The sequence below is a fragment of the Mobula birostris genome, chromosome 22 (genome assembly GCF_030028105.1).
Source record: "Mobula birostris isolate sMobBir1 chromosome 22, sMobBir1.hap1, whole genome shotgun sequence".
Taxonomy (NCBI): domain Eukaryota; kingdom Metazoa; phylum Chordata; class Chondrichthyes; order Myliobatiformes; family Myliobatidae; genus Mobula; species Mobula birostris.
In genome coordinates this window covers 44,587,397-44,605,990 of record NC_092391.1, presented here as the reverse complement: position 1 = coordinate 44,605,990, position 18,594 = coordinate 44,587,397, and the positions used below count along the sequence as shown (strand labels likewise).

General features: G+C 46.8%; 1 protein-coding gene across 7 annotated transcripts in view; it reads right to left on the bottom strand.

The window, feature by feature from the left end:
* Positions 1-18,594, bottom strand: part of ndor1 (NADPH dependent diflavin oxidoreductase 1) — a 66,082-nt gene that overhangs the window by 1,085 nt on the left and 46,403 nt on the right. For 4 of the 7 annotated variants that reach the window (XM_072240575.1, XM_072240573.1, XM_072240574.1 and 1 more), the window contains 2 exons: positions 4,128-4,299; positions 3,854-3,904 (listed from right to left, as the gene is read on the bottom strand). In XM_072240575.1, coding sequence (XP_072096676.1) covers positions 3,902-3,904; positions 4,128-4,299 — 175 coding nt within the window. In that variant the 3' untranslated portion in view covers positions 3,854-3,901. Of the gene's footprint in view, positions 1-3,853; positions 3,905-4,127; positions 4,300-8,150; positions 8,229-13,203; positions 18,524-18,594 lie in introns of those variants that run through there. The other 3 variants (XR_011882855.1, XM_072240578.1, XM_072240577.1) reach the window with 3 other exon arrangements.

Genomic DNA, 18,594 nt, shown 5'->3' with positions numbered 1-18,594 from the left:
CTTGCTCTCCCCTGTTGGAAACCACTAGTTTTTTTTAATAATATTTTCTAATAAGATTTGTACTTTTTAACTAAGCTCATGTATCTTACACACTCACTGGCAGAAAGTGGTGCAGCAGCTAAACAGTTTATCATCTTTCTCATTTTTTATTGGCTAAGGATTAGCACGTTACCCACGTGATGTAATTGTTTTAATTATGTAGCCTATTATCTAGTTTATTCCTATCTGAGGAACTTCTGATCTGATTTATAAAAGTGATTGATTTTTCCATTGCACCATCTTTGTTCCTTTTATCTTTGCATTCGTTCTACCTCAACATTATTTCTCAGCTCTTATTTAGTTTGCTTAGTATCTGTATGTTTGTTTGTATTCTAAAATAAACGATCATTAGAATTACTGCTGCTCCCCATTTTTGACTCCCGGAAGAACCCTAATAGAGATCCAACAGTCCTATTGCAATGTCTCACACTTTGGCAAACTGAATTCCATTTTCCACTCCAGTGCCCCTCCACCAGTCTGTCAATATCTTGCTGCAGCCCTGAACTTATCACTGTCAACCACACTGGCCAGTTTGGTTTCATCAGCAAAGTTCCTTATCACACCATTCCATGCATGTGGAAGATCTTGATATGTACTGCAGGGGACCAGGAACAGACCCTGTGGCATCCCACTGCACACAGCCTTCGATTCACTATAATTCCCATCTGCCATATCCTTCCTTTTCTCACAACAAAGCTAACTTGCTGGAAACTGCAGGGTGGAGGATTCTGCCTGAAACAGGGGGCCATCCAGGAACTGTGTAAAATGAGAGTTAATTTTGTAGCTCAGCTTGGAATAGCAGAAATACTTAAAACATATTTATTAAATATGTTTACATAATAAGCTTCCTTGCTGCAGATTTCAGTTTCTCTCTCACACCAGACTGGTGAACTAATCCAAGCATTTTTAATTTTGGACAAAGATCAGTTTGCCAGGCTTGAGTTCTGTGTAATGGGACCCTGTATCACACTGGGAGTGAACCACATGTACAACCTAGAGTCGTGCAGCTCGATAAGACCGCTCAGCCACAGGGTTTCTTTGTCTGAAGGGAAGGACACCCGACTGCTTCAGCGTCCACGCCTCTGTGCGGAGAGAGACAAACCGGGAAGCCCCATCCTCACCTCCCCCACCCCCCAGCCCCAGCGCTGTATCAGCTTCCACACAGGCAGACACTTCAGCTGATGGGGCAGGTGTGGTACAGAATCTTCAATGTGCTGCTTACGTTCCTCAACAATGTTGTTAATTCATTTGTTTTAAAAAAAACTATCTACAGCAGCAATTCCTGTCAGGGTGGGTTGACTCCCTCCTGATTCATGTCACTACCATGGGTACAGATCGCCCAGCCGCCTGGGAGAGACCGTGTGCAAAGGGGAGCAGCCTCTATTCACATATGTGGGGTCTGCTCCTTGCCTTCTGGCTGCATTTTAGCCCCACTCTCCTTATCTCTGGTCATCCAGTACGGAGGGGGGCAGATGCCCAAATAAGCCTGCCCCTAGGGCAGGCTAAGACAGCTATCCATGGATCGTTGAGACGGGCAGTGGAGGACTCCACGAGGGCTGACTGCCTGGTAATGTTCAGGGGGCAAGTTGGTGCCTGGGTAGCTGTGGAAAAAGAACATACCTCCATGGTTAACAGAGGTATTTCATCACAGGGGATAAATCTGTCCTCATTGAGGATGGGAATGTGCTAGCTTAGAGTGTGCTAGTTATGATTTGTCTGCTTTTTGCCTGCAACGTGATTGTACAATCGTACTGTTAGGGTTTGAATTTAAAACAAATGCAGTTTTTGTAATAGTGGCCATCACTCTTAAAACTAACAAGTTAACATCACATTTATTCACAGCAAGGATGCAAATCCCAACGTTGTCCAGTTCGTAAAAAGTGACACGGTGCGGGGCCAACGCAATTGATTAGAACGTAAATGGCAAATGAAATGCCCAGATGACATGTCTCGGACTGAAACGGTGACTGATTATTCCTTCCCATAGATGCAGCCTGACCTGCTGAGTTCCTCCAGCACTGTGTGTGTGTTAAGTGAGCTAGAAAGCTGCTGGAATAGAAAGCGAGTGAGGTTTAGTTATAGCTGTACAAAGCCAGGGACTGGCACATCTGGAGCTCTCTGGGCACCGCACATTAGAGAATACACAGGTCTCAAAGTGAGGGCAGCACAGATTCACCAAAACGCTGAAAGTGCTCCCCATGTTAAAATGTGAGAAGTTACAGAAAATATGCGAAATAGACATCTATTGTTTGGAATAATATAAAACGCTGAATAATTTCAGCATTTTTAAACGAATCAGCAAGGGGGGAGAGAGAGAAACTTTATCCTTTAATAAAGGAGTGATGGAACTTTCGGAGCCAGGGGCACAGCACTGAGGAGAAGGTTAGAAAACACTGCTGCGCAGAGGGTGGAGCTCAGTCCCATGAAACGCTGCACATACTCACAGCCACTGACCCGAGCCTGATGGATACCTGCTAGACAAGGGCACTCAGGAGGCTCGAAGACAAGGTGAGTGAATGTAGCTGGAAATCCCACCTTACTGAACAGCAGAACATGTTCAAAGGGTACATTTAATGTCAGAGAAATGTATACAATATACATACTGAAACTCTTTTTCACGTTGGAGAGTCTGAATGAATAGGGGAACAGGTCGTGCTGAATGACTGGAGTGGTTGTGAAGTCAGGACTGGTACTTTGCTCTGCCTGTTCCTCAGAACTCAGCTCTACTCCTGACCAAAATTCTGTCAATTTTCACAGCTATTGGGGGCAGAGAATTCAGCCCCTCTTTTAGAGAAGAAATTTCTCCACATTTCTATCTGAAATTGCCCACATCTTTTTTTAAACAAAACTACACCTGTGATTCCAGATACCTCCATGAGATGGGTCCAGCATATTCTGAGCACTGATCCTGCTAATCTTCCTCAGAATCTTCCCTGTCTCAATAGATCGCCCTTCTTTCTCCTAAACCCCAATGAGTACAGTTCCAAGCTGCCAAACTTTTCTTTGGAACTCAAACCATTAATTTCAGGAACAGACTCTGTGAACTACCTCTCCAATGCCTCATGAAAGCTCTCCCTTCAGAAACAAGGTGACTGAAACCACCAGCAGTGCTCCAGATCGACCCTGCAGTATCCCGAGTTCCTCAGCCCCATTACAATCGTCCTAGTTGCAGGGCTACTATTAAACAGCTGTTTCAAAATGCCGCTGGCTGTTCTGATAGTTGTTCAGACGCGTGGCTACAAATGTGCAGGATGAGAGGACAGTGTGTCTGGAGGGGTTGAACAAGAGACAGTAGGGAGAAAGTGGCCTGAGTCTACATCAGAGAGGAAGAGCTTCACCTTCCCTACCCATTTTCTTGCAAACAAATAGTAATAATTTTCATCATTTGAACAGGCAGAGGGCACCACGGGGCCAAGAAACACGAGCCGGGTCCTCCTGGCTTATGCATGCCTGACTTACAGCCTGCCTGATGAACGGTGTCGGTGAGACCGGCGGGATGGACACTGGGTGTGGCGGGGCTGTAGACCCCATCACGGACAATAAATCTGCCACCTGCAACTTCGCTTGCGTGCGCACTTCAGACCCGTGAAACAGTTCATGGGAAGGGAGCCCCGCTGTAACCCAGGGCCAACCTGCACTGACCGTGCAAAGATCAGTGAGGGAGAGTCCTCCTCCCCGTTCCCCCCCACCCCCCACGACCTCCCCTTCCCATTACTGTACTCTTCTTCCTCACTCCTGCCTACTACTCCTCCTTCCTCTCCCGCCCTCTCCTCTGCCCAGCTCCCTGCAGGGACTGGTCATCGGGCTTGCCTACCTGGCGATCCCTGGGAGGCTCGGGATAGGCTCCACGGCGTCAGCGTCGTCACTGAAAGAGCAGAGAGAGAGGGTGTCAGCTCCACGGTTCCCAGGGCAACAAGTTCTGTCCTGGGTCTCAGCACCCTTCAACCTCCCAGTCCCAATCGCGTTCTCAATGGGACAGCAGTGTCAGTCAAACGCTGGTCTGGATATTTATCGCGCCCTCCATTTGAGGTTAAGTACAAAATTCCCTTGCGGGACGGCGCTCCCCCCTCTCCCCCGCCAGCACTTACGTTACGAAGATGGGGTAGACGAGGTTGCTTGCGGTGAAGGTGGCAGCACAGGTCTGCCAGGCTCGGAGCAGGGGGTGCGAATAGCCACTGTGCAAGAGCGATTCTGTCTGCATTGTCCTTTCCCCGGTGGGCACGCGAGAGACCTAAAGCCCAACAGAGCAGGGAGAAAGTTCTGAGGAGAGAACAGAACTCAAACAGTTGAATGTTTCAGCTAAAAGCTCAGGGAGGGTATCTTGTCTCTGAGCTGCAGACTGGACTGCATTGAAACTCCACCTCTCAGATCACACCCTCCCCGTCCCCACCCACATATTCCGACCTCCTCTGCAGATGAACACCGGGTCAGAACGGATCCAAACACTCCAGGGAGAGGGGAGGGTTCACCCCTTGGACAGCAATACATTAAAGGGGTTGCTACTTCTAACTGGCCCCAGATCTGTGGATTCAAATACCACCACTAAAAGATCTTACCATCAATGGGCAGGCAGCAAAACAAAAAGTGCTATTGTAAAGCGGGGACACAAGACCGCAGATGCCGGAAATCTGGAGCAGCTGCACACAAAGTTCTTGAGGAACTCCGCAGGTTGGGAAGCGTTCGTGGAGGGGAATGAACAGTTATCATTTTGGGCAGAGAGCCTCGATCGGGACTGGAAAGAAAGAGGACAGAAACCATAATTAAAAAGTTGGGGGCGGGGGTAAGGGAGGAGGATCCCAAGCTGTCGGGTGATAGGCAAGTCCAGGGGAGGAGGTGAAGGTAGGTAGGTGGGATTGATGAGAGGAGCTGGGGGGTGAAAGGTGGAATGTGGCGGCAGAATAAAGGGAGGAAGGTGAAGGAGTTGTAAGGGCTCACGGCTGTTCCACAGGGACACTGGTGTTGGATGAATCAAAGGTGGGGATGAGTCAGTTTATGGGATCGACACAGGGGACCTCATCATCAGCCTCTCACTCAACGCCAGTAAAACTAAAGATCTGGTTGCTGACTCGGGGAAGGGGACGAAGGGCGAACATATATCAGTCTACAACTGGCGGATCGCATTGGGGATGGTCAGCAGCTTTATATTCCTGGGCATTAACATAACGGATGGGTGCAATCAACGGCTTTATATTCCTGGGCATTAACGTATTGCATGGACGTAATCAGCAGCTTTATATTCCTGGACATTAACATAATGGATGGATGTTCGTAAGGAGGGCGCACCAGTGTTTTTACTTTCTTAGAAGGTTGAGGAGGCTCGGCACAGCAAAATGCTACAGATCTATCCTGACTGGCTGCACCTTGGTCTGGTATGGCAGTCTGAGTGCGCAAGAATGCAAGCTGCAGGGGAAAGTGCCCTCGCCCCAGTACATCACTGGGACATCCCTCGCTACCACTGGAAGCAGCCACCCAAGGTACTGCCTCAAGGGGGCAACATCCACCATCAAAGACCCCCACTATCCAGGGGTCATGCCATCTTCTCACAGGTATCACGGGCAGGAGGTACAGAGGCTCAAGAACAGCTACTTGGGCAGACCCTGGAGTGTGTAATAAAGCCAAACTCAGTTGTCCTACCCTGCAGATATTAGCATCACTGTTGATTATACGCCAGTTAATTACTGTCAATGTACTCAGCCCTCTATTGTACGCAACAGCTGACTGCAACTTCAGTGAAGTTCAATGCGGGCTACAGAGATGAAAATATCAAATACTGTCTCCTATTTGGCTCCCAAATGCCTTTTCTACAATCGCAATGTTTCAACTCTCAAGGTCAAAAGGTGGTTAAGGCGGCTTATGGAATGCTTACTTTTATTAGTCAAATCCAGTCAGGAGGTTACGTTGCAACTTTATAAAACTCTGGTAGGGCCACAGTTCTGGTCGCCCCACTGTAGGAAGGAAGTTGAGGCTTTGGAGAGGGTGCAGAAGAGGTTCACCAAGACGCTGCTTGGTTTAGAGAGTAGGCGCTATCAGGAGAGGCTGGATAAACTTGAGGTGTTTTCTCTGGAGTGCAGGAGGCTGAGGGGAGATCTGATAGAGATCTGAGAGGCAAGATTCTGAGAGGCACAGATAGAGTGGACAGGGAGTATCTGTTTCCCAGGGTTTAAATATCTAAAACCAGAGGGCATGCATTGAAAATGAGAGGAGGTAGGTTCAAAGGGGATGTGAGGGGTATTATTTTACTCAGAGTGGTGGATGACTGGAATGCACTGCCTGGGATGGTGGTAGAGGCAAACACATTAGAGGCATTAGGGACATTTGGATAGGCACGTGGATGTGAGGAGGATGGAGGAATATGGACATGGTGTAGGTAGGAGGGATTAGTGTTTGGGTGGTTTTAATTTGCTTTTTAGCTGGGTCGGCACAACACTGTGGGCCGAATGGCCTGTTCCTGTATTGTACTGTTCTATCCATTGGTTACACTAGACCCATTACCCATTTGTTGCAGGTACAAAACCAACTTTTTACTGGCCGCACGGCAATCGCAGTATTTGTTCGACTCCCCATTGGTTCCCCAGCAGCACCACTTCCGGCACTAGGCCCTGTGAACTTTCTGTGCAGGTTCCCCACGGGTTAGAGCGCAGCTACCTTTCCCGTAACACACACTGCAACCAGTTTCCATACAAACTCACTGAGTAAGTAACAGCATCTGCGGTGGTTGCATTCTGATTACCGAAGCCCTGACTGGCTGCACTGCAGTGATGCTCTCTCTGCAGGTACAGTATCTGTAATTGACCCCAACCCCCCCATTTAGCAGTGATGGAGCTGGTGGTACCTCTGCAGTGCTTTGGGGTATCAGCCGAGTTTGTCATAGGGATCACCACTGCCCGATAACAATGGGCTTTTTGTTGGCCTGAGGTCCCGAATTCAAACACCGTTTTCCCCTCTGCTGCTGAAAGGAGAGCTGGTGCACTGAAAGTGGCGGTGAATTCCTGCCTTCATTCACAGGTGGCTCCGGAGGTAAGGAGAATAATCCCCATGTCTGATCTTTATCTACTGTAGTTACGAACCCACGTTGGTTGAGAGAGTGCCGCCAAAAAAAGAAACTAATTTGTTATCCTTTCACCTGGAACTATACCTGTGACCTAAATCCATCCAAATCTCCTACTCCAAACAGCCAGCTCATAAACATTGTGAATTGCTAGATAATGACAGTTAATACATTGATAGTTTGGATTAGGTCATTCGACGGGTCAAATCTACCGGCAGGATAAACAGATCCACATCAATTAATTTTCCCACTCCCAAGCCCAGAAACACTTCTCCTCCTCTTCAGCCTACACACACCCAATCGTTCACATTAACTTTCCCATGACCTAGCTTCTTTCCCCTTGCTGACCTGCTCAGATGACACGACTGCCTCGTCCCTTCCCACTGATCTCCCTCCAGGCATGCGGAACAAGAGCTTCACCTGCCCCTACACCTCCTCCCTTGACTCATACATTGCTTCCAATCTGCTCACTTCATCCCCACTTCTCCCGTCTGCTCTCCTCACCTCCCTTTAGTTTTGTTTCATTCACCCATCAACTCCCAGCCTCCATTACTATTGCCACCCTTCTCTCCCCCACTTTTATCTCGGTCTACCTGGCTCTTTCCCCATCTCTTCCTCTCACCTCGTTAAACTGGCTACTGCCCTCTGATCTTTCAGTCTCAGTGAAGGATCTTGACCCGACATTTCTTCCTCCACAGATGCTGCTAAATCCAGTTCGTATTTTGCCCTGTGACTCCCGAAACGGTAATTTCCCTTTCCGTACATGCTGTCTGACCCGCACCCCATCCCCGACCGCTTCCAGCATTTTGTTGTCAGTTCAGAATCAACTGACCCTCTTACAACATTCACATTCCCTCGCACACTTTACATATGTACAGCAAATACATCTCTAACGATGAAGTTTACCCTCACCTTCAGTACCCTGGCACAACTAGTAGCCACGTTAAGTGTTTGACATTCAAAATATTAAAACTGGCACAAATTATCTTCAGAAAAGAGTAAATAATTACAACTACTTCTCACCTCTGCGCCCGTTTTCAATGAAGGGAACACCACATAACCCGGAAGCAAAGGAAAGCCCCGCCCATTGCCTTTCCTGATTGGCTTTTAATTCCTACGTCACGGGACGGGTGTCCACAGCCTGTGGGCAAGAGTGGAGATGGTGGCATGTGATTGGTCAGCGGAGCCAGTCTTTGAATACGAAGCCGGACAGCATCCAATCTGTGACAAGGATGTGTGTGGGCGGGAGGACCCGAGTTCGTGATACATGGTCAAGGGCGGGGAAGGGTCACTTCGGCTACTCTGTGGCTGCTGATGATTTAGGAAACCCCCAGTTCCTTCAAAGTTCGGCTTTCCAAACACAAGAGGGGAATTGAAAGTTATTGTCTACCTTCTGAGTGATAAAACATCGCCAAAGACGCTTTCATCGGACCCTTTGATTAGCGAGTCTCCTGGCGCTGGAAACTTTTCAATCCTTTAACCTTAGTCCATCGCAGGAAAACCCGGCGAGTTTTGTTCGCCTCTTCACCGACTGAAGGATAGTATTCCTGCTCCCGTTTCAGCAAATCCCCTCTGCGTTCTCTGTCATTTATTTCTATTGCTGGTCTTGAGGCTTCCATGCAAAGTGGCCTTAGTGTTAACCATCCCCAACGGGATCTCACATCTCCCCCCACCCCACCCTATGCTTTCCGAAGGGATCGCTCCCCACACGACTGCCTTGCCCATTCATTCGTCCATCTGCTCTCCCTCCTGGCACTTATCCTTACAAGCAGAACAAGTGCTATGCCTGCCCCTACACCTCCCTCACTACCATTCAGAGCCCCAAACAGGTCTTCCAGCTGAGGCAAAACTTCATCTACTGTGTCTGGTGCTCCCGGTGTGACCTCCCGTATATCGGTGAGACTTGGTGTAGATTGAAAGAGCACTTCGCCGAGCACCTACATTCCGTCCGCCAGAAAAAGAGGAATCTCCCAGTGGCCGCCCATTTTAATTCCACTTCCCATTCCCATATGTCCATCCATGGCCTCCTTTACTGTTGCGCTGAGGCCACACTGAGGTTGGAGGTGCAACACCTTACAGCCTACAACTTGATGGCATGCATCGATGTCTCAAACCTGGTAACGCCCCCTCCCTTTCTCTATTCCCCATCCCCATTTCCCTCTCTCTGTTATGGTCCGGTCCGCGAAGTCTGCATTCCGGTTCATGGCCCGGTTCATTGATTCCTTATTCTGGGGTTTCCTGTTTTCCCTTGTTCCATTGGGTGCCTTAATTGAGGCACCTGATTCTCATTTTGGGCTGGCACATAAATACCTCTCAAACCAAGGATTCCCTGCTGGACTGTTCCCTTCCCCTTCCTTTTGAAGCCTTGCCTGCCTCCCCATCAAGTTCAACCGCTGGAGTGAGACCGGAGCCTTGCCGCGCCAAGATAAGGAACTATTTATAGTTGAGTTTGGAACTATCTCTTTGTGTCCCTGTGTTTAGTGTCTGTGTCAAAGAAGAGTCCCGTCCCTACGTCCTGTTCCCAAGGAGGAGTCCTGACTCGGTGTAAAGCTCCGGCCCCGAGTCCTGTTCCCTAGGAGAGGTCCCTGTTCTGTGTTCCTAGTTCCAGGTGCCATGTTCCAGTCCTGTCCAAGTCAAGGCTTCGTGTTCTTGTCCAGTCCAGGAGTCCCCGAGCAGTTTACCTCGGCAGTTCCCTCGACAAGTGTTCTCGGCAGTCATCCCGGCCCTGCATTCTAGAAAGGGTCCTGGCCCTGCACTCCAATGAGGAGTCCTGGCTCCGTACCCAAGAGCCTAACCAAGCTGAGTGCAAGAGCCGAGCCAAACAGAGTCCAAGATCCTCGTCCTGCTCGTACCTTGTCCAGTCCACGTCCAAGGCTCTGGGCGTCCAGTCCACGTCCAAGGTTCTGGGCGTCCAGTCTACGTCCATGGCTGGGAGTCCAAGTCCAAGGCTCTGTGTTACAAGGCCAAGTCCAGGCGCCGTGTTCCAGCCCTGTCCAAATCTGAGCTTCGTGTCCTCATCTAGTTCTGGTTCCTCGCCTAGCCCAGGAGTTCCTTGCTCAGCCTGCTGCTGGAGATTTCTTGTCCTTTGCTGGGGTACCTCATTCTGTCCTGCAGCCACGTCCTGTCCTTGCCAAGATCCTAGTCCCGAGTCCTAGTCTAGACCCGGGTTCCGGTTCCGAGTCAAGACCCAGGTTCCGGATCCTTGTCCAGGCTCTGGTTTCGGAGTTCCGTGTTCCTAGTCCAGGCTCCTTATTTCTAGTCCAAGTCCTTGCCCAGGCCCTGAATCCTAGTCTCGTCCAGGGCCTGTGTCAATGTCCAACGTCGTTTCTTCCTTACTCACCTTGCTATCTCAATAAACCTAGTCCTGTTCCTCGTACTTCAGTGTCTGTGTCTTGCATTTGGGTCCACCATCAACACCCACTTATGACACTCAGCTTATCTCCTTGCCTGCCCATCACCTCCCTCTGGTGCTCCTTCCCCTTTTTCTTTCTCCCATGGCCTTCTGTCCTCTTCTGTCAGATTCCCCCTTCTCCAGCCCTTTATCTCTTTCACCAATCGACTTCCCAGCTCTTTACTTCATCCCTTCCCCCTCCTGGTTTCGCCTATCACCTTCTGCTTCTCCCTTCCCTCACCCCAGCCTTTTACTCAGACTTCTCCAGTCCTGTTGAAGGGTCTCGGCCCAAAACATAGACTGTACTCTTTTTCATAGATGCTGCCTGGCCTGCTGAATTCCTCCAGCATTTTGTGTGTGTTACTCTGATTTGAAGATTTTCTCTTGTTTGAAAGTGTTAGTTGATTCTTGTTTTGCATGGATTTTAGGCCAAAAGACAAAAAAAGTCTTCACAACTTTTAGGTCAAAAGATAAAAAAGTCTGCACGGTGAGACTGTGAATCAATTAATCTCCCAATCAGTGCCTTCAAACTTCACAATCAGTTTCTTTTCTATTTTAAGTGAACATGCAGCAGGGATCCCCATGGTGAGGATGTTAATATTTTTCAAGGAAACTTGTCGTCTATCCTCCTGGAAACTGGAAATGTTTACTATGGCAGAATGACAATCTTGTACATCTTAAACACAAGAGATTCTGCAGATGTTGGAAATCCAAAGCAAGACACACAAAATGCTGGAGGAACTCAGCAGGTCAGGCAGCATCTATGGAAATGAATAACCTTTCAGGCGAAGACCCTTCTTCAGGACCGGTACATCTTGTACATCTGTCCCATGGATCAAAAGGAGTCACTCTTACTGTAACTGATGAATCACTGGGCTGGTGGTATTCAAACCCCAGTACTCAAACATATGGCTAACATGCCCGTTCCAGTGTTAATCCTTTACACATTTCCCACTTTGATCATTTGAGCCATTTATCAGCCTGATTATGGAAATGCCAGGGAACATGCTGCTGCTTCAAGAATGCATTCCCATCTGTCCCTCCTGTTTAAAATATTCCATAAAGACCGTTCTTGGTTCAATACAGCCAGCAGTTTTACACTCAAGAGCCTATCATGAATTCATGAGACCCCTCTGCTAATTCCTAACCTGTCTCTGAATGTGAACAAAACAAAAGAGATGGCTGTTGACTTCAGGAGGACACAGAACGACCACTCTGTGCTGAACATCAACGACTCCTCCATAGAGGTCGTTAAGAGCACCAAATTTCTTGGTATTCACCTGGCGGAGAATCTCATCTGGTCCCTCAACACCAGCTCCATAGCAAAGAAAGCCCAGCAGTGTCTCTACTTTCTGCGAAGGCTGAGAGAAGTCCATCTCCCACCCTCCATCCTCACCACATCCTACAGAGGTTGTATTGAGAGCATCCTGAGCAGCTGCATCACTGCCTGATTTGGAAATTGCACCATCTCGGATGGCAAGACCCTGCGGTGGATAGTGAGGTCAGCTGAGAAGATCATCAGGGCCTGTCTTCCCGCCATTAGAGACATTTACACCACACGCCGCACCACAAAGCAAACAGCATTATGAAGGATCCCACGCACCCCTCATACAAACTCTTCTCCCTCTTGCCATCTGGCAAAAGGCACTGAAGCATTCGGGATCTCACGACCAGATTATATAACAGTTTCTTCCCTCAAGTCATCAGACTCCTCAATACCCAGAGCCTGGACTGACACCAACCTACTGCCCTCTATTGTGCTTATTGTCTTGTTTATTATTTATTGTAATGCCTGCACTGTTTTGTGCACTTTATGCAGTCCTGGGTAGGTCAGTAGTCTAGTTTTTGTATTGTTTTATGTAGTTCAATGTAGTTTTTGTATTGTTTCATGTAGCACCATGGTCCTGAAAAACGTTGTCTCATTTTTACTGTGTACTGTACCAGCAGTTATGGTCAAAATGACAATAAAAAGTGACTTGACTTAATGTTTTGTCTTTACAGGATTGAATTGAGCCATTAATAACCTGACCTTCTCATGCCTGTAATCAAGTTGACTCTCTTCAGATGTTCCACCCTGCCTTCATTTCTTAAAAAAAACTTTTCCTCTTCCAAACAACCTTTGCAATCCTCACTACTACTCTGTAGTTGATTAATTCAGCCTGCTGAAGCTTTCAAAGTTCAAAGTAAATTTATTATCAAAGTACATACACACCATATACAAGCCTGAGATTCATTTTCTTGCAGGCATACACAGTAAATACAATAACCATAATAGAATCAATGAAAGACCACACCAGCAGGGCGCATAACCAGTGGACAAAAGACAACAAACTGCAAATACAAAAAGAAAGAAGAAAAGGAAATAACAACAAATAAGTGCACAATAAATGTATAGAACATGAGGTAAAGAGTGCTTGAAAGTGAGTCCATAGGTTCTGGGAACAGTTTTGTGATGGGTCAAGTGAAGTTATTCCCCTCTGGTTCTAGAGCCTAATGGCTGAGGGTAGTAACTGTTCCTAAAGCTGTTGGTGAGAGTCCTGAGGCTCCTGTGCCTTCTTCTAGATGGCAGCAGTGAAGAGAGCACAACTTGGGTGGAAGGGGAGACTCTGATGATGTATGCTGCTTTCTCCAACAACACTCTGTGTTGATGTTCTCATTGGTGGGCAGGGCTTTCCCTGTGATGGACTGGGCCATATCCACTACTTTTTGTAGGATTTTCAGTCAAGGGCATTGGTGTCTCCATACCAGGCTGTGATGCAGCCAGTCAATATACCCTCCACTACATATCTATAGAAATTTGTCAAAGTTTTAGATGTCACGCTGAACCTTCATGAACTCCTAAGGAAGAAGAGGCACTGCCACTCTCTCTTCGTAATTGCACTGGCGTGCTGGGCCCAGGACAGGTCCCCTGAGATGATAACGCAGAGGAAATTAAAGTTGCTGACCCTATGAGGACTGGCTCATGGACCACCAGTTTTCTCCTCCTGAACACAATAATCACCTCGTTGGTCTTGCTGACATTAAGAGGTTGTTGTGGCATCACTCAGCCAGATTTTCAATCTCCCTCCTATATGCTGATTCATCACTACCTTAGATTCAACCGAAGACAGTGGTGTCTTCAGCAAACTTAAAAATAGCACTGGAGCTGTGCTTAGCCAGACAGTCATAAGTGTAAAACGAGTAGAGCAGGGGTCTAAGTACACAGCCTTGTGGTGTATCTGTGTTAATGGAGACTGTGGAGGAGATGTTGCCAATCTGAACTGACTAGTGTCTGCAAGTGAGGAAATTGAGGATCCAATTGCACAAGAAAGTATTACGGGCATGGTCTTGAAGCTTATTGATTAGTTTTGAGGGGATGGTGGTATTGAATACCGAACTGTAGTCGATAAAGAACATCCTGATGTCTGCACCTTTGCTGTCCTGATGTTCCAGGGTTGAGCAAAGGGCCAATGATATGGCATCTGTTGCGGACTTGTTGCTCCATAGACAAATTGGAGTGGATTCAAGTCGCTTCTCAGGCAGTTGATATGTTTCAAAATACTTCATCTCTGTGAATGCAAGTGCTACTGGATGATAGTCATTGTGGCAGGTTACCATGTTCTTCTCAGGCACCGGTATAATTGAAGCCTGCTTGAAACACATGGGTACCTCAGTCTTCCAAAGTGAGAGGTTAAAGATCTGTGAACACTCCGGCCAGTTGATCAGCACAGGTCTTTAATACTTGGCCAAGTAACTCATCTGGCCCAGGTGCTTGTCATTAGTTCACTCTGCTCAAGAACGCTCTCATATCAGCCTCGGAGACTTGAGATCACAGGATCATAGGGGGCTGTGGGAGCTCATGAAGGTTCCTCCATATTTTGACAGTCAAAGTGAGCAAAGAAGGCATTGAGATAATTTGAAAACAAAGCCCTGTTGTCACCTATGTTGTTTGGTTTCACTTTGTAAGAGGTGATAGCAATCACACTTTGCCACAGCTGCCGAGCATCATTCAGTAATTCAATTTTAGTCTGGAAATGCCACTTTGTCCACCAAGAAGTGTAGACTTCAGGAGAAGGAAACCAGAGGTCCATGAGCCAGTAATCATTGGAGGAACAGAGATGGAGAGGGCCAGTAATTTGGAATTCCTGTGAGTCACTATCTCAGACGACCTGTCCTGGAAATATAATAGCAAAGAAAGGACAACAGCATCTCTACTTCCTCAGAAGTCTGCGGACATTCAGTATGTCATCAAAAACCTTGGCAAACTTCTATAGATGAGAGGTGGAAAGTGTGCTGCTGCATTATGGCTTGGTATGGGAACACCAATGTCTTTCAGTGGAAAATCCTACAAAAGGTAGTGGATTCAGCCCAGTACATCACAGATAAAACCCTCTCAACCATTGAAGACATCTACACGAAACACTGTCGTAGAAAAGCAGCGTCCATCATCAAAGATCCTCATCACCCAGGCCATGCTCTTTTCTTGCTGCTGCCATCAGGTAGAAGGTACAGGTGCCTCAGGACTCGCACCACCAGGTTCAAGAACAGTAACTACCCCTCAACCATCAGGCTCTTGAACAAAAGGGGATAACTACACTCATTTAAGGATTCTTTTATCTTGTGATTTCATGCTTGTTATTTATTGCTATTTATTTATATCTGCATTTGCACAATTTGTTGTCCATTGATTCTGTTTACAGAATATAGATTTGCTAAGTATGCCTGCAGATAATGAATTTCAGGGTTGTATGTGGTGACATGTATGAAATCATGATAAATTCTACATTGAACTTTGAAGATGGCTTTACAGAGATCATGCCTTGACCTCTTGTAATTTCCTTGGTTGCCAGACTTGAATGCCTCTGACCTAGCTCTGAGCAGATTGAGAATCTCATGGTTCATCCGGGGCTTCTGATTTGGGAAGACTTTGAATGATTTTGTGGGGTCACACTTAGCTATGACTGTTTTTATAAGGTCCGTGACATCCGAGTGCTTTTACCAAATCTCCACCTCTCATTCATGTGGTTACTCATCATGTTGCATTTTTAATAATTAAACTTCCTCTTCTGGAAATGTTTAAAACAGATTTCAGTTGATGCAAGTTCCTGCATTCCCTAGCAACATAAGAAAACAAACCCTGTGCTGCCTCCATTTCATCAGTTTCAATCAATCTCACATATGACAGTTTCTCAAAGTGTCTTATGACATCAATAGCAGCCTCACCCTCCTCAGCCACATTAACCATCCCATGTTGTGCTGTTGTCTAGTGAGTAAGTGTGTCTGTGATCTGCCGTTCAATTAAGATTTATCATCCATTTCAATTACTATGTTCAGTACATCTACAAAACACACACCCGTCTCCCAATATCATGCAACCTGCACCGTATCATTCAAAGGTTTTTTCATCTTAGTTTGGGGAGGTGGATGGAGGTTTTGTTTTCCTCCTTTACAATGGTCCTTGTGTCTTTGTCACAAGGCTGGCAATTAAATGTTATTTCATCAAGTTAGGGAAGCAAGGATATAGTTTCCCCTAGAGACAGCAACCAACTATCTTATTTTAATTTATTAATTTCACTAGTTTGATTATATACACCAGATTCTTAAGTTTTGTTGAATGGATCCCAGACTCGCACAGGAAATGAGTATAGAGAAGAGAAACATTTCTGGAGTGACTTTGCTCTTTCTGTTCTCATCTTTTTCTTTAATTCAAGTTTACATGGATCCTGAGATATTGCAGCAATTCCCAGAATGAGGAGATTGTCCTGTGAGGAGATATGGAACAAGATGGGCCTGTATAAACTGGACGTTAGATCAACACGAGCTAACATCATTGAGACATGCACAATTCTGGGATAGTTATTGAGCCGTTACTTCCACTAGAATCTGGAACTTGGGGTTAGGTTTGGGTACCGCCAAGGCCATTTAAACTGAGATGAGGAGGAGAAATATTTTTGTATAGTGCCTGTGAGTAATTCATAATTTTCTATTTGACAACTGGTGTTCAGTTACCAAACAGCCATATATAGTTTCAAAAGGAATATAGGCCCTTCAGCCCTTCGAATCCATACCAACCACCCATTTACATCTCACAACTATCACCAGGCAGGAGGTACAGAAGCCTGAGGTCACACACCATCCGATTCAAGAACAGCTACTTCCCTTCAACAATTGGGTACTTGAATCAACTTGCACAACAGTAATCACTACAGTTTAGCAATACTGAAATCTCTTTAAACACTTTGTACTAAAATGGACTTCGAGTTTTCTTGATTTTGTGTTCTTTCTTGTAAAAATAGTGTATAATTTGTGTTTAGTTTGTTTTTCTTGTGAATGCTGCTTATAAGACGCTATGTACCTGTGATGCTGCAGTAAGTAAGTTTTCATTGCGCTAGTGCATATGACAATGAACTTGACTTTGACATCAATGCTACATTAATCCCATTTTATTTTCAATATCTACCCCTAGGTTCAAACCTAGGGGCAATTACATCCAGGGCAATTAACCTTCCAACCTGCTTGCCTTTGGGCTGTGGAAGAAAACGGAGTACCTGGGCAAAATCCACGTAGTCACCAGGAGAACGTGCAAAGAGCAGCCCAAGTCAGGTCTGAACGGAGGTCTCTAGAGCTGTGAAACAGCTGCTCCATCAGCCATGCCACTGTGACAGCCTCAAATCTATTCCAGGCAGGACAACAAAGTGGTTATGGAGAAGATAAGCCACGGTCTAACTCCATTCTCACCTGAAGTAATGTCGTATTGTGAGATGGGGAAGACTGGGAGGTAGAGGGCTAGAGGGAAGACCAGTAAGCAAGGACAGTAATGCTATTGCAGCTTATACAACACCTGTATGACATCCTTGCTTGCTCTCATTGGTCGGGATATTGATTCCAGGAGTTGGGACATCATGTTACATCTGTACAAGATGTTATTGACTTGGAATACTGCAGTTTGGTCACCGTGCAAGATGAAGGTTGTTATTAAGCAAGAAAGGGTGCAGGAAAGATTCACTAGGATGTTGCCAGGACAGGACGGCTTGAGTGATAAGGAGAGATTGGATAGGCTGAGGCTGTTCTCCCTGGAGCTCCCTGAAGCGAAGGAGACTGAGGGGTGACCTTTTCAGGGCTTACAAAATTACAGGGCACAGAGAAAGGATAAATAATCACAGTCTTTTCCCCAGTGAGGAGAGTGTAAAACTGGAAGGCATAGGTTTAAGGTGAGAGGGGAAAGATTTGAAAGGGGACCTGAGGGGTATATTTTTCACACAGAGGGTGGTGGGCATGTGGAAGAAAAGGCAGAAGCAGGTATAATTACAATGAAATGAGTGGATCTACTGAGAGCAGCTCACCTCAGTCACCACTCTCGAGCACCATCTTGAGAAGGGAATCATGTTTAAAAGGCATTGAGACAGGCACATGGATGGAAAAGATTTAGAGGCAAATGGGCTAATAACAGGCAAATGGGACTAGCTCAGGAAGTCACCTTGGACAGCACGGATGAATTGGGCTGAAGGCCTGCTTCCCTCAATGACCCCAGTGAAGTATGAGTGGGACGCAAAAGTTCTCAGCTCCATCAGGTTACTTCACGCAGCTGTGGCCTCAGAGCCTGTGATCATGCTCAGCACAACATCACAAGCAAGGCAGAGACTGTTCAGCAGCCTATTGCTGCCTTTATCCAAGTTATTTCACTGAACAGTCACATTTAGTGTGTTCTGACGGACCAGTCATCTCATGGGAAATGCTTCTGTTTGATAAATTATATCGCAACATGCAATCTCTTTCACTTCAGCAGTGAGCGATCGGGTGGAAGAAGCAGGGAAGAGCTCCTAACCCACAGTTGAGTGATCCGTGATCAGACAGCACTCACTGACACCCCATTGCAGAAGGCACGTCCTGCGGTCTGGGCTCCGAGCCTGGGTACGTGACTTCACGACCAGGTCTCTGTCTGGAACCTTTTGCCTTGTTCCAGTTCCACAAGGAGGTGCTCAGATTCAGTGTCAGAAAGGCCTCCCTCTGACTGGAAAACAGACTTCAAGGAATCGGTGACCTGTGCTGGCATCATCTTGGCATTGCTGTGAAGTGAGAAGACAGGATGAGACGAAGGAATCACAGAAAAGTATCAATGTTGTTGATAGCGAGGAAG